Source organism: Ptychodera flava, chromosome 4, assembly GCF_041260155.1.
Source record: "Ptychodera flava strain L36383 chromosome 4, AS_Pfla_20210202, whole genome shotgun sequence".
NCBI lineage: Eukaryota > Metazoa > Hemichordata > Enteropneusta > Ptychoderidae > Ptychodera > Ptychodera flava.
The window spans coordinates 29208665-29224040 of record NC_091931.1 but is presented as its reverse complement, the minus strand read 5'-3'; the positions used below and the strand labels follow the sequence as shown (position 1 = coordinate 29224040).

The 15376-nt window shown below is 39.4% G+C and overlaps 1 protein-coding gene across 1 annotated transcript in view; it reads right to left on the bottom strand.

Moving 5' to 3' along the window:
* Positions 1 to 15376, bottom strand: part of LOC139131404 (uncharacterized) — a 36494-nt gene that overhangs the window by 12651 nt on the left and 8467 nt on the right. The window contains exon 3 of the mRNA XM_070697430.1: positions 4519 to 4611. Coding sequence (XP_070553531.1) covers positions 4519 to 4611 — 93 coding nt within the window. The remainder of the gene's footprint in view (positions 1 to 4518; positions 4612 to 15376) is intronic.

Here is a 15376-nt window from a genome sequence, read left to right as displayed (position 1 = left end):
AGCTAACCTCCCTCGTCAAATGAAATGATCCTCGTTTTTCTTGCTCGCGTTTTGATTATCCATGGCCTAAACACGTCCTTATCAACAGCGCGGGAAACCCTCCAATTGTTCCGACTAGAAGACGGAAAAATACTCGTGATGGCAAAGGCTCCAAAACTATCAGTTACACTACTTTATGATCATTAGGTTTCTGGTAATATATTGATTTGTGGCGTTTGCCGAATACCTTGCGAATATGACAAATTTTTACTTTCCTACTGGGTCTTGCTGACGGATACTCCTGTAAGTTGACATAATGGGGGGCCTCTGGATATGGTTGATCATGCTACAGTTGGCTTATTTGAATTGTATTTCTTCTTTTTTATGTTCTTCAGGTGCAAGATGTGAGGTTGATTAGTATTCATTTATGCAAATTATATTAACGAGCATTGATTCGGTATGGAAAGTTTATGGTGAATATTCCTTACGAATGGGGAATATTCATGTATACTTCGCATCTTGCATTGTATACTCTCTCGTCCGTTGAGGTATCCGAACTCTGTAAAACTTAACGAAGAAACGTTGAAAAAATATAAATATTCCAATATCTCTTCCTTTGCTACGAACTACATAAGTGATGCCGAATCCATATGTACATGTAGAACCAAGGGGCTACTCTGTCCGCGCGCAGTACCCTATTACAACCAGATATGAACTGAAAATGCTCACGTGTTTCATTATATATTGCATTTATGTGCAAGTTTGAACCTTTGCTACATGCTTTGCTACATTTAAAGTGTTATGATCAACACAATGAATTTCACCACAGATCAATTCTAAAGGTCATTAAGTATTCAAATATGTAATTAGCTGAAATAAAAATAACTAATTTCTTTGAGTACTGTCATTGTATCACAATATAGCATGTGTAATTACCTTTGGTCAAGTCCTTCAAGCTCTATATGCCAAACCGTGAAAGCTTGTTAGCTATTTATGCAAATTATGAATTAGCTGACATGAAAATGCAAAATGACTTTCAATACTGTTATAACCTGGTATAATGATCAATGTACACAGCATGTTTCGCCAAATTTTATCAAGTAAATGCCAGTATATATCCCTAATTTGGAAGGTTCATTAAATATGCATATTGGGAATTGGCTGAAAAAAATGTCAAATGACTTTCAATAATCTTGTATCATAGTATCTTTAATGTACATAGCAAGTTTTGCCAACTTTGGTCAAGTCAAAACAGATAAATATCGCTAATAAATGCGGGATATCGGACCGCAGGCGGGCGAAGATTGCATTATAAGCGCGCCAACCCAAACTCACTGCATGGACATCACATTTACGAAATCGAAGTCCAAAGTCAACTACGTCATTGTTAGAATAAGAGAGGTTTTCCATCACACGGGAGCATACCACCACAAATTTTGCACAGATGGCGTTGCACTGGCATTGAAAAAGGGTGCATGGGAGCATGGGAACGCGGGCAGTTTCCCTCGCTGTGGGTAGGAAATGCATTGAGCAAGACACACTTCCGGGTTCGCAAAAAAACGAGGATCCCATTTACGGGGCGCTCAAATATAACTATTTGCTGTGATACATAGCAGAGGCGATATGTTTGTGATGCTGAGAATAACATCAGTAAATAAATGACGGGTTTTAAAAGTTGACGTTTTTTGCGATGAAACAGACTTCTGAAGGTAGCTCGCTTGGGGAACACGTCATCCCGGCCGCTGTCCGCTTTGACCCCAGTAATTCACACTGGTTTTGGTCGGCCCCAGGTACCCAAGTCACTTCGACCCCGTCACACTTTTGCCTACATGTCCACGGAGACGATTCAACATGTTCCACAACAAAGCCAAGACAAAAATTGAAAATATCAATAAAATGGCTTCACAAAGGCTGAAATACACGATACTCGATGAAGTATGAAGTTTATGAAATGAAATCAAAATTGACAACACAAGTGTTTGTCTCGGGTAATACCACTTGAAGTTGTTTTTTCCATACAGTGCAGTATTTGTCAGTGACAAATTAATCTTTGCAATACATTTTTTTGCGATGAGCTGGAAATTTGATTAATATCGAGTTAATGTACATAAATATTCCGTTATTTACTGGGACACGTTTATTTTCTCGATCCGCTATCTGCGGACTACGTGCTGAAGTACATTGACTGTTCATGTCAACGATCGTTTCTCCCTCTGCAGAGTTTCTGTATCCCGTTCAACAACGCTGTACCTCGATCACACGATAGTGACGCTATGTAGCTGTGCAGTATTGAAACTTATCATAAAATGGCCACCTCGTCTAACAGTAACACGTATTGTCGGGATTATCGTACGGAAAAAAGACTGCAAAAGTAAGACTTATGAATCTTCATCAGAATTGAACACATCATGATTGTACACGAGTATCAACCGTGAATGCACGTTGAGCTCGGCAGTTACACAAGCATGGTACGCTACATGCATAGCCCTACGAGTATGGCGACAGTGTCCGGCTTTGGCTACGCCGCCTACCGGAGGTGGGAGGCGGCGTAGCCAAAGCCGGACACTCTCGTCATACTCGTAGGGCTAGCTACATGCACTGCCGCGATGCCGATCGTATGCATTCCAAGGCCTATCCCGGAATTTGTTTCACAAACAACCTCAAAGGAGAGCAAACATACTTCTATGGACAGTGACGAACACGTTTCTTGGCGAAGCAAATTCAAAACAGTGCAGAAGTACATGAAGTAGGTCATGGCCTTGGACTCTGTGCACGAACCTGATTGGACACTTCAATACCTTTGACCCAAAGTTATTATTCATCAGCACTTCCATGCCATGAGGCTAGGTAGAGAACGTATGTACTCATTTCTGGCGATCGAACAGCGAGGGAAACAATCAATTACCAAGGATAAAGCTAATTGCTAAACGATATTTTATCTTGAATAGTGAGTTGAATGAGTAATAAAATATCATATTTTTAATGTTCAATACGAGGTTGAAACACGGAGGGACCGTGGTTGAAACCAGTGCTATCCAGCTGTAGCCAACCTGGACAAGCACATTTCACAGCGCCCTCAAACAGTCGATTGTTTTCACTTGTCATACGCGGGCGTAACAGAAAAATTAAAACTTTCATAACTTCATTAATATCCAAGCCACGCCCACCAAAACCTTTTCAGTTCTAGCCATTTGAATTCTGAAGATGTCTACCAAATTTGACTGAAATACGTTCAGCCGTTTTTGAGAAAATGGACCAACAGACAGACAGACAGACAGACAGACAGACAGACAGACACACAGACAGACACAGACAGACAGACATCGCTGCGACATATGCTCACGTGTTCACACGTGAGCAAAAAACTTAAAAAACCACTCCTCTCGGTGACCATAGTAACGGTTAAAGGTCGCCATTGGGCGGGCGGAACACAGTATGCTCCGACGGTAATCGTGATATAATTGTGGTAATTGTTAATATCGTGACAGCATTCCCGAACAGTGGAGTGTCTCTCTTCGAGGTATTTGTTCACACTCGGCGTGTGTCTACCAGCGTGACCCTACCGGAGTGTGATATTAAAAGTTGAGAAGTTCGATACAGAATATATTGGCCAGACGTCAGCTGTCTCGACGCCTCCAGCCGCCAGTGCTGCCTAAGCCACTAATTGACAAATAGTTGGAGTTTGTTATGAAACCATGACGGGTGTAGGCTTTACTGCTTTAAAATGTGAAACTCTCCCAACCCCCCCCCCCCACCCCCGAAAAAAATCAAGTAAGAAAAACCTGTCATAAAATGCAGCGAGAGGTCAGCGGGTTATTGAGGCGTTCGGTATTTTGGTAGAATTCCTTTGCACATGCCAAAAAATGGGGAAATGTCTGTCTTCATACATCGATTTTGGCCGTTCTGCTTGTAAAACCAGGACCTTGTGGGAAAATTTCGCCACTTGACAGTATCATCGGTCAAATCACAATTTTGAAGACGCAACGTGTACACAATGGTAAACAATAGGTCCGACCTCTGGCGCTAAATTCAGATGTGGAGACATTGCAACTGACCACTTTGAGAGTTCATGTTTACTCACGTCATTGACTATAAGTGCAATTGTTTAAAACTTCCCATCAGTACTGCAATTTATGTATAGTCTGATTTATACCTTAAGATAAGCCAGATATATTCACATACCGCACTAAAAAGGTTGCCTTGGACCACCGAAGTGTTAAAAGCGACGAGACATGTTTCATGTTTAACTCAGTGAAAATTTGAAGTGTATTGCTTCTATCATCGTGGAGGCATACAGCAGTATGTATGTATGTATGTATGTATGTATGTATGTATGTATGTATGTATGTATGTATGTATGTATGTATGTATGTATGTTGTGAAGTTAATATTAGTGGAAAAATCAAACAGTCTACACTGTATGAAATTTATAAGTTATGATAAAGTTTTTTGTTATCAGCGGGCAAAACAAAAACGCTCTGTGCTGTTACTTGTAATGACCCATCTGCTCTTTGTAACCTGTTTTTGCCGTTAACTCACCTCTATTGCACGTTGGTCCTTCATAGCCGGCTTCACACGTACATCGATTTCGTCCTGTACACGTCCCATGTACACATGGTTTGCTGCACGATGCTGTTTACGAGACAAAGAGAAAATGAAGAGAAAACAAGTTTGGATTAATGGTTCGGAGATACATTTTGTAATCGTTCTTGCATAAATATTTCTTACTGCAAACGATGTCGAAGCTTATGAGTTGGAGGGGGCTCGGTCTATAGACGGAAGAGTTTCAGAAGATGCAACGCGCGTGTCTGTCTACTAGGATGCGCAGGGATGTCATCTCTTATCCTGGCTCTTTGAAGGCGATCTCACTCATCACTATTACGTTAAAAGTGAAAAACTCGTGAAAGTGTGATATTTGGCATCGACTTTGTACGAGATCTGAAGAGTAAACAATAGGATTGACGTTGTGCTGATTAATCCGACATACATGTATTTATATGTAGTTTCTATTTGAATATAAAGCCTTTAACCCATTCTGTTTCAAGTTGATAGTAGCTATTGAGTTCTTGTCTTTAAATTCGCGTTGATATATGTGAATGTGTGCATGTGTGTGTCTGTGTGTGTCTGTGTGTGTTTGTGTGTCGATTCACACGATGCAATGTCACACCTACTCAGCGCCGACACCTTGACGAAGGTCACGGTCTCGGTAGTGTGAGAAAATGTCAGTATTGAAAAGTTCTAATCCGAGGACGCCAGCAGATAATGAAAATGGCAAAAAACAAAATCATAAAATGCAAACTCTTCACTTTTCGAATTGAAGGAGGCGTGAGTGACAGGAGAGGTCGAAATCTGAGCAAAGGGAGATCAGAGATCGTGGTGGTGCAAGGCTGGTTTGTCAACTATGTCGATGCCTCTCGCGTTATCTCTCAGCGACTACCTTCCCAGACGCTAATGAAATACAATCCAATTAATCATTCCAAGTCGGAAATGGATATTATTTGTGCTAGACTTCACTGATAAACGTACGTAGCTACATGCTGATGGAGTCGCGTAGCTTTTAAAAGCTGTGAAGGCTCATTTGGATGTACTTCGGGTACCTAAAACCGTCCCTGCCTCCGTTCTACACAAAGACACACAAAAAGATTTGCTTCATCGTGCCTACGGCAACAATAAGCGAAAACCTTTTGCGGCAAGTGATACCGCCCAGGGCTTCTCTGGATCGGATGTGTTATTGACAGAGAAATAAAAAAGATGGTGTCTTATTCAACACTCTTATAAACATCCGTCTGACCTTAGAGGTCGTCTTGCGAGGACATCATCGATCTAGCCTAATTAATTGCCCAAGTTAACTGTGAGGGCTAGTAAACAGTGTTTAAATAACGATTAATGTCTGCACTTCTTTTAATCAGATCAGATTACCATCACCTCGCCACCTTCTATTCCTCTGTGACTCTGCCTTTGATTTAAGTCAAACACTTGACCAGACATGATACCAATTGAAGGCCAAACGAGAGCCCAGTGAGGGCATGGAATAAACAAATTACGAAAAGGGAGTAAAAGTGAAAGCGAACAATCTGTTAGCTGTCAGTATCTTATTTATTCTTGGGGGAATTTGTTTATTAGTTTTGATAAGGAGAAACTCCTGCACGATAAAAGCTGCTATTATTCAGGGCGAAATATGATACCAGAATGCTCCTGATCATAACACTTGATATCCCAAACCGTGGGAAAACTGTTAACTGCAACCGTATTAGTTGGATTCCGATTTCCAGAACTTAATTGACCAGTAGATGACACCAACGACGATTGTTTTCTGGCTGATTTATCGAGGTGTACAGGGAACAAACGATACTGTTCTAATATCATCAAATTCTGAGGAACTTCATATCAACGTGGCCAAAGTTCGCCACACACATATCTGAAAACCCATTAGTAGTCAGTACAGCCACTTCACTGTGGTACATCGCTTGTTAATTCGGTCCAAGACACCACGAATTGTTAAACAAAGCTTACACTGGTCATATACTTGAAAAAATTATGTGATGCAATTCGCACCAATAACTGAATCCTATACCCCTTTAGCTTCAGAAAGTGGACGATGATTGCAATCCTGTGATCATGAACAAGCTCGTTCATCATCAGTGGTTGCAAGATGTTTAACACTTACTCTAAAAATAATCTTTATTGTTGTAACACACATCGAAAATTTTAATCATATAATGTGAAATTTCGACCAAAAAATTTATCAAAGAACAAAGAAAAATCATTCTAATCGCTGAAAACGCCTACTTAAGCTGCTCTTTAGTACCTACCTACCCACCATTCATCAAACCACATAGCATCATAACTACAAACTTACATACATAAGATACATACACACGTACATACAATTACATACATCAATTACATACATACATACATACATACATACATACATACATACATACATACATACATACATACATACATACATACATACATACATACATACATACATACATACATACATACATACATACATACTTAGAGATAGACAGACAGACAGACAGAGACGCAAATTTTAATGATCGCAACAAAAAAAATGCCTGAAGCATGGGAGTATGTATCACCTCAGTTACATTAGCCACAGATAATCTTTGTTGTATTGCTGTCACTTTATTGTATTGGGGATGTGATATTTGCAGGGCAAGTCTTGCATTTTGGCTCATGGTTTTTCCTTCGTTCAACGGAGCGTGCTCCTGATGGTATAGAAAACACGACAGCGTAGCTGTTGGAAGATTTAAGCCAAAGATTTAACCTTTACATCCGGTATTTCTTAACACTTTGTGAACAACACTTAATCCATTCGGACAATATGGTACCGATACTATTCCGTTTCACTGGGCCATATTTGTTTCAAATGTGGGGGTCATTTCGGATCGTTCCAGTCGATTACGAAAGTAGTATCGCCGCATTCACAGGACCCGTGGCGGTCGTCCGTCGGGAGCCCGTCGGCGGCGTTCAAAAGATTAAAACGTGCCGATTGAATCGTTATCTTTCACAGACCACAGAAATATCGACATCACCTAAGTAGTTTTGCTCTTGACAGACCACAGGGCGTCCACACTCTGGCGAATTCTAGGAGTTACCTGCGGTCTTGCGCAAAAGAGCACACAAACATCTGGGGAACACGGAACGTGCAACAAGAATGACGTGAACCGTGCCATCTTCGTAGGTGGTAACTTTCAGCCTTCCAATTAGCATGGAATTTTCACCTGCAATGCAGAGCTATACCAATCTAACGATCTGCATTTGCTAATTTAAAGCCATTAAACGTCGTTTAGGCATGATTAGATTAAGCCAATTAAAACTTTTCATGGTTGCACACGGACGCAAGGATCAGAGACCAAGGTTACGCAGAACGTATTACAAGACCTATACGGTACTGGAAAACATGTACAAATTCTTCTCTTTCGCCCTAAAATGTGGTTATGCAGAACAAATTTTATCAAATATACATCACGAGTTATTTGACCATTAACCTTGATACGTAGACTTGTCCCAAGTATTTGGACTTCATCATGGCTTAATAAATAAATACATTTCAGTAAAATCCTCGCGTAGGTCCACAGAAACCTACACCTGGGCAAGAACATATCCGGACTGTAGGAAAAGGTAAAAACGGGTTAGTATGAATAGGAGACAGGGAATGACTAAATTAGTTGAAAATCTTTACTGAAACATAAAAATAAAAAAAGAAATTAAGCGATTAGACGGCTAGTTTACTTGACCCGGTAAATTTTGCTCTCTTGTTTTGGTGTGCAAGAGTCCATAGACAGTACAAGTAAACTATGAGGGTTACCTGAAGGGTCACACACATACCTTCAGTAGAGACAATCAGAATGATTTCTTGTTCACCGCTGCGACTTGAATAAAGTGTCGGTAGTCTCCAATGTAGTAAACACCCATCAAAACGAAATGCATTTTCGACGTAGCCCTACCCATAAGCTCTAAAGGTTAAAATCCAAGGTTTTAACCCAGTCATGATACGCGTATCAAACATTTCATAAAAGCTACTTGCCGAAGAGAAAGTTAGTATTCGCAAAATGGGTTTAGTGTTACCTCTACATACACGAGTTCATAAAGAATAGACGATAGCCCAAAGTCTCGAAATACTGACCTTTGAAGGGCTTCCTACATTCTCCAATTGCGTCGATTCAAATGACACACAAAAATGAGCTCTCAAGTTCGGCAGTATTTTGACGACGTTCTTTTGAAAAGCACACAAACTACAGTGTCTGGTGAACGCCCAAAGTCAAGATCTTAAAAAAACATCGTTGTATTAAGGAACAGACAGAGAATTATCTGTAAAGTAATGCAAGGACAGATATTTTGAGTCTTATGATTCAGAAATTGATCATGATATGTATTTTTACCGAACTCTTGGAAATTTGAAAAATCTCCAAAGGTCTACCTGTACGGTAAATCGCGTAAATTTGTGACAATGAAAAGGTATTTGGGATATATGTCGTAATCTGGAGAGAATGACCCAGATATCCAGCAACAACTGAGGTATATGTATGCCTCGGCGAATCCAATTATTCGTATATTCAGCCACTGTTCCCATTCAGTCAAACAAGTCTATTTAGATCTTTCATGTTTATTTAAAACATTTGGTGTAAGTATTGTGTAAATGAATGCTCTGTGCATGTGGGTGGCTTATAATAGGCTAGCCTATAACAATGCAACGAGAATTGTTTTGCAACTAAAATGTGCCAATATCTATAGTATTAACAATACCTGACAGAGAAATATTTTAAATTTTGCTTCACTGTAGCGTAAGGCACTTTTAGCCTTACTCTTCGTCAAATTGAGAGGAAGAATTCGCTGACTAGTATTTTTAAATTCAGATTCTTATTACTTGTCATCCTTTTGGACGCACTTTAGAAGAGTCATATATAATTTTAGTGTTTTTTATGCTTTCTTTCATTTTCTGTTTTGTTTGTTTGATATGGATCTATGTTGGCCTGAAATAACCAGATATGAAATGAAAATGCTCACGTGTTTCATTATATATTGAAGTTATGTGTAAATTTGAAACTTTGCCACATGTTTGCAACTTCATTGAAATTATGAACAATGATCACCGCTGATTAATTCTAAAAGGTCTTGAAGTATACAAATATGTAACTAGCTGAAATAAAAATATTAAAGTTATTTGACTGCTCTTATTGTATCACTACTTTATATAGCAAGTGTAATTACCGTTGACCAAGTCCTTCAAGTCATATATGCTGAGCTGTGAAAGCTCATTAGATATGCAAATTATAAATTAGCGGACATCAAAATGTGAAATGACTTTCGATATTATTTTAACCTAGTACCTGGTATAATCATCAATGTACATAGCCTAATATATATCCCTAATAAGCAAAGTTCATTAAATATGTAAATTAGGAATTGGCTCGAGTAAAGATGCTTAATGATTGTCAATAATGATGTATCATGGTATCTGCAATATGTGTAGCAAAATTTTGTCAACTTTGGTCAAGTCAATTCAGATATATATCGTTAATTAGGAAAGATCATTAAATATGCAAATTAGGAATTGGCTGAAGAGAAAATGCTTAATGACTTTCAATAATGTTGTATTATATTGTCTTTAATGTACATAGCAAGTTTCATCAATTTTGATCAAGTCAATTCAGATAGTTATCCCTAATTATGAAAATTCATTTGATATTCAAATTAGGTTTTGGCTGAAGTAAAAATGTCTTTTGACTTTCAATAATGTTATATCACAGTATCTTTGATGTATATAGCAAGTTTCAACAACTACAATCAAGTTAATTCAGATATATATCCCTAATGGGAAAGTTCATTGAATATGCAAATTCAGAATTGGCTGAAGTAAAAATGCTTAAGACTTTCAAAAATAGTGTATCATAGTGGCTTCAATACATGTAGCAAGTTTCATCAACTTTGGTCCAGTCATTTCAAATATATATCCCTAATTAACAAAGTTCATGAAATATGCAAATTAGGAATTTGCTGAAGTTAAAACGCTTAATGACTTTCAATAATATTAAATCATGGTATCTTTAATATACATACCAATTTGGTAATTTTGATCGAGTCAAATCAGACATATATCCCCAGTTAGGAAAGTTTATTAAATATGCAAATTAGCATTTATCTTTCATGTCATCCCTTTATGGTTCCCACTGCTGATATATCTTGATGTGATCAACGTTTTTAGCAAATCTCATCAAATTGTGTGTAGTCGTTTTTAATGTATATCCGTTTTTTCTAAAATCATTAATTATGCAAATGAGCAAAAAGTATGCAAGCCACACCCACCAAAAACTAATCAGTCCTTGCCATTTGCCAACTGAATACATGTACCAGATTTGATTCTGATCTGACGAGCCATTTTTGAGATATCGGACCAACAGACAGACAGACACACAGACGGACAGACACACAGACAGACAGACAGACAGACATCGCTGCGACATATGCTCACGTGTGTAAGCACGTGAGCAAAAAATGAAGCCCGAAATAAAAATAATGACAATAATAGTCGCGCAAATTTATGTCTGCAAGAGATAGTAATCAACTACAAATTCAAATAAATGTCGATGTATGATATGGGAAACGTCTAACAACTTCTGTTTACTCTGATGCAATGCTCTGTACTGAATTACCTGATTGTGCTGCGCTGTGCTGTGCTGTACTGTACTGTACTGTACTGTACTGTACTGTACTGTACTGCACTGTACTGAACTGTACTGTACTGTACAAAACCGCGCCACACCGAAGCACACACAGCACACCGCTCAGCATTGTACTGTACTGTACTGTACTGTACTGTACTGTACTGTACTGTACTGTGCTGTGCTGTGCTGTACTGTGCTGTGCTGTGCTGTGCTGTGCTGTACTGTACTGTGCTGTGCTGTGCTGTGCTGTACTGTACTGTACTGTGCTGTGCTGTGCTGTGCTGTACTGTACTGTACTGTACTGTACTGTATTGCACTCTGCTGCACTCTGTTGTACCGTGCTCTGCTGTACTCTACTGTACTGTACTCAAATGTAATGTAAAGTAATGTAATGTAATGTAATGTAATGTAATGTAATGTAATTTAATCTAATCTAATCTAATCTAATCTAATCTAATCTAATCTAATCTAATCTAATCTAATCCAATGCAATGTAATCTAATGTAATGTACCGCACTTCACGTCATTATAATGGATGTTACCATTATTCTTTCAAGTGAGAAAATGCACGGTTCCCTACACGGTTCTCGATTTGAATAAAAAGGGTAGCTATTCAACGCACATTGTCAGATTTGATTGAAATTTTGCAAGCCTGTCGATTTTATTGAAATTATCACTGATTCAGCACGAAACATGATTAGATCTTTGGTAACGTGACTGAAAACTGATATTTTCACGCCAAAAGCCATATATTTATATAAACCCAATATTCAAGCCGCTAGTAATACAATTTGTGTCGTTTTATCTGCGTATTTGAAAAGAGTACTTATCACACATGTCGAAAAATAAATGACCCTTAAAAAGGTGCTTGATATTCCTTGCCAATAATATTCGAAAAACAAGTATGAAACGCAAAACAATTATGTTTAAGAGAGTGTTTTGAATAAAAAAGGTTAAAATTGGATAATTTATTATCAGTCAATGGTCATTACACACGTTTGTGTACCATTTTTCAGAATCTGTCCACTCTATTTCAAATACGTTTGTACTTAGCGGTTTGAATATGCGATTATTTTCAATATATGATTTTGATATGGCTCATATCTCAAGATATGCACAAATTTAGTTTTCCAATACAACATAATCTACTTTGGCCAAATTTCACATCATTCGAACCCTATAACCAGGACCTTCCGGAAAATTACTTCCTAACTAATCTAACATGCCATGCATGGGCCTACCTTTAGTGTGCCATAGTGCAGTGCAGTGCAGTGCGGTGTAGTGTGGTGTAGTGTAGTGTCGTGTCGTGTCGTGTCGTGTCGTGTAGTTTAGTGTAGTGTAGTGTCGTGTAGTCTAGTGTAGTCTAGTGTAGTGTAGAGTAGTGTAGTGTAGTGTAGTAAAGTGTAGTGTAGTAAAGTGTAGTGTAGTGTAGTGTAGTGTAGTGTAGTGTAGTGTAGTGTAGTGTAGTGCAGTGCAGTGCAGTGTAGTGTAGTGTAGTGTAGTGTAGTGTAGTGTAGTGTAGTGTAGTGTAGTGTAGTGTAGTGTAGTGTAGTGTAGTGTAGTGTAGGGTAGTGTAGTGTAGCATAGTGTGGTGTGGTGTAGTGTAGTGTGGTGTGGTATGGTGTAGTGCAATGTCTTGTAATATGCTGTATTTACTATACTTTGTTGTTCTGTGCACTGCACTGCACTGAACAGTACCGTACTGTACTGCACTGTGGTGTGCTGTGCTGTGCTGTGCTGTGCTGTGCTGTGCTGTGCTGTGCTGTGCTGCACTGTACTGTACTGTATTGTACTACACTGAACTGTACTGTACTGTACTGTGCTGTGCTGTGCTGTGCTGTGCTGTACTGTACTGTACTGTACTGTGCTGTGCTGTGCTGTGCTGTACTGTACTGTACTGTACTGTACTAAACTGAATTGTACTGTACTGTACTGTACTGCGCTGTACTGTGCTGTACTGTGCTGTACTGTACTGTACTGTGCTGTGCTGTGCTGTGCTGTACTGTACTGTACTAAACTGAATTGTACTGTACTGTACTGTACTGTACTGTACTGTACTGTACTGTGCTGTACTGTACTGTACTGTGCTGTGCTGTGCTGTGCTGTACTGTACTGTACTAAACTGAACTGTACTGTACTGTACTGTGCTGTGCTGTGCTGTGCTGTGCTGTACTGTACTATACTGTACTGTGCTGTGCTGTGCTGTGCTGTACTGTACTGTACTGTACTGTACTGTACTGTACTAAACTGAATTGTACTGTACTGTACTGTACTGTGCTGTACTGTGCTGTACTGTGCTGTACTGTACTGTACTGTGCTGTGCTGTGCTGTGCTGTACTGTACTGTACTAAACTGAACTGTACTGTACTGTACTGTACTGTACTGTACGTGCTGTGCTGTACTGTGCTGTACTGTACTGTACTGTGCTGTGCTGTGCTGTGCTGTACTGTACTGTACTAAACTGAACTGTACTGTACTGTACTGTGCTGTGCTGTACTATACTGTACTGTGCTGTGCTGTGCTGTACTGTACTGTACTGTACTAAACTAAATTATACTGTGCTGTACTGTGCTGTGCTGTGCTGTGCTGTACCGTACCGTACCGTACTGTACTGTACTGTACTGTACTGTACTGTACTGTACTGTACTGTGCTGTGCTGTACTGTACTAAACTGAACTGTTCTGTACTGTACTGTGCTGTACTGTACTGTGCTGTGCTGTACTATACTGTACTGCATTGCATGTTTCAAATAAATACTTCAAATAGGATGAATATGCTAAATTTTCTCTCTGTGAAAGACTGAAAGACTATTTTATCCGCCATTCTTTCAGCATGTTGCATGACATAACACAAACGACTGACTTCTAACATGATGCAAAATTTTAAAAAAAGGTGCCCTAACACAGTAGATGTTATCCCTTTCGAGGACTGTCACCGAAGCTGTTTCAAAACGCATGTTTCCAGGAGCTATAGTAGCGAGGTCAAGAGGGTATACAGCACGATTTATTTGCGATGGACTGAAGAATAGCGGTATAGCCTAGAGAAATACAATTGATGACTTGCAGAGGACACCTTACTTTGAAAGGAAATACAATGGAGCCCTTACAGACTAGATATACTTTGCGGCAATTTCGCCGCCCTATATTCTTCTTGCTTCCGGTTTCACGGTCACAGGTCCCAACCGAGAACACTTTACTTCAGTGTTGACTAGAGAAGCGACCGAACGGACGACCCTGTCCTTTTGTAGGCACAACGTGTAAGAAGAGCAGCAATGAATTATTCATGAAGGTTTCTACGCGGACCCTGAAGCGAATAAACTTGGAAAAATCAAAGGAAACGCAGTCCGGATTTTACCAGTGGTGTTAATCACTACATACTGTATCGTCTGCATCTTTGTTTGGGTGTTGAGCCAAGGTCTAGGTACAACAAGTACTTTGATTTCATTTCCTCGGACAGATGATCCCTATAGTAGTCTGATTTCTTTTCGTCTCTTCTGAAATCGATAGCTCTTACTTCAAAACAGAAGCGAACAGAGCGTCTTTGTTTTGTCTCTCTGTGCCTCAGACTCGTACTTTTTTGAGAATGTGAACGAAATTACCCGCCTAATTCGGCAAAATTGGGAAACACGGTTTGAATTTTAAGAGGGGCATTTGTTTAGCACATTGTGAACCAGACGCTCAGTCAGCGAAAAATGCATTCAGAAAAATTCCGCTACTTGTAACAGACACAGGTCAATGGGCTGGCACCGACGACCGAAAAGCAAGACAGTAAGGGGGGAAAAGACGCTTTACGGATTTTAATTTAAAAGTCTTATCGGGATTTTCATCGATTCCAAAAATAGAAGGAAAAAGTTGAGATAATTGCTACGGAAACCAAAGAAAGGTCTTGCATGCATGCGTGCGCACAGATAGCCTAATGACCGTACAGGCAGATGGACTGAGATCAAAATATCAATACATCCTCTGAGCGAAAGAAAAGAACCCAGCATGCAACACACAAATCCACTCTGCTATCCATTGCTTAATCCATAAATCCAATCCACCCAGCATCTGGGTAATTATCCAGATTGGTAAGTATGTACGCAAAACGTAAGGGTAAAATGGACATTAAAAACATTTGGCAAAGAGGCCCAATTGTTAGAAGGGAACCCGTTTCCTTCAGTATGACCTCCGCCAAGGCTGTTTCGTCAGCTCAGCTTT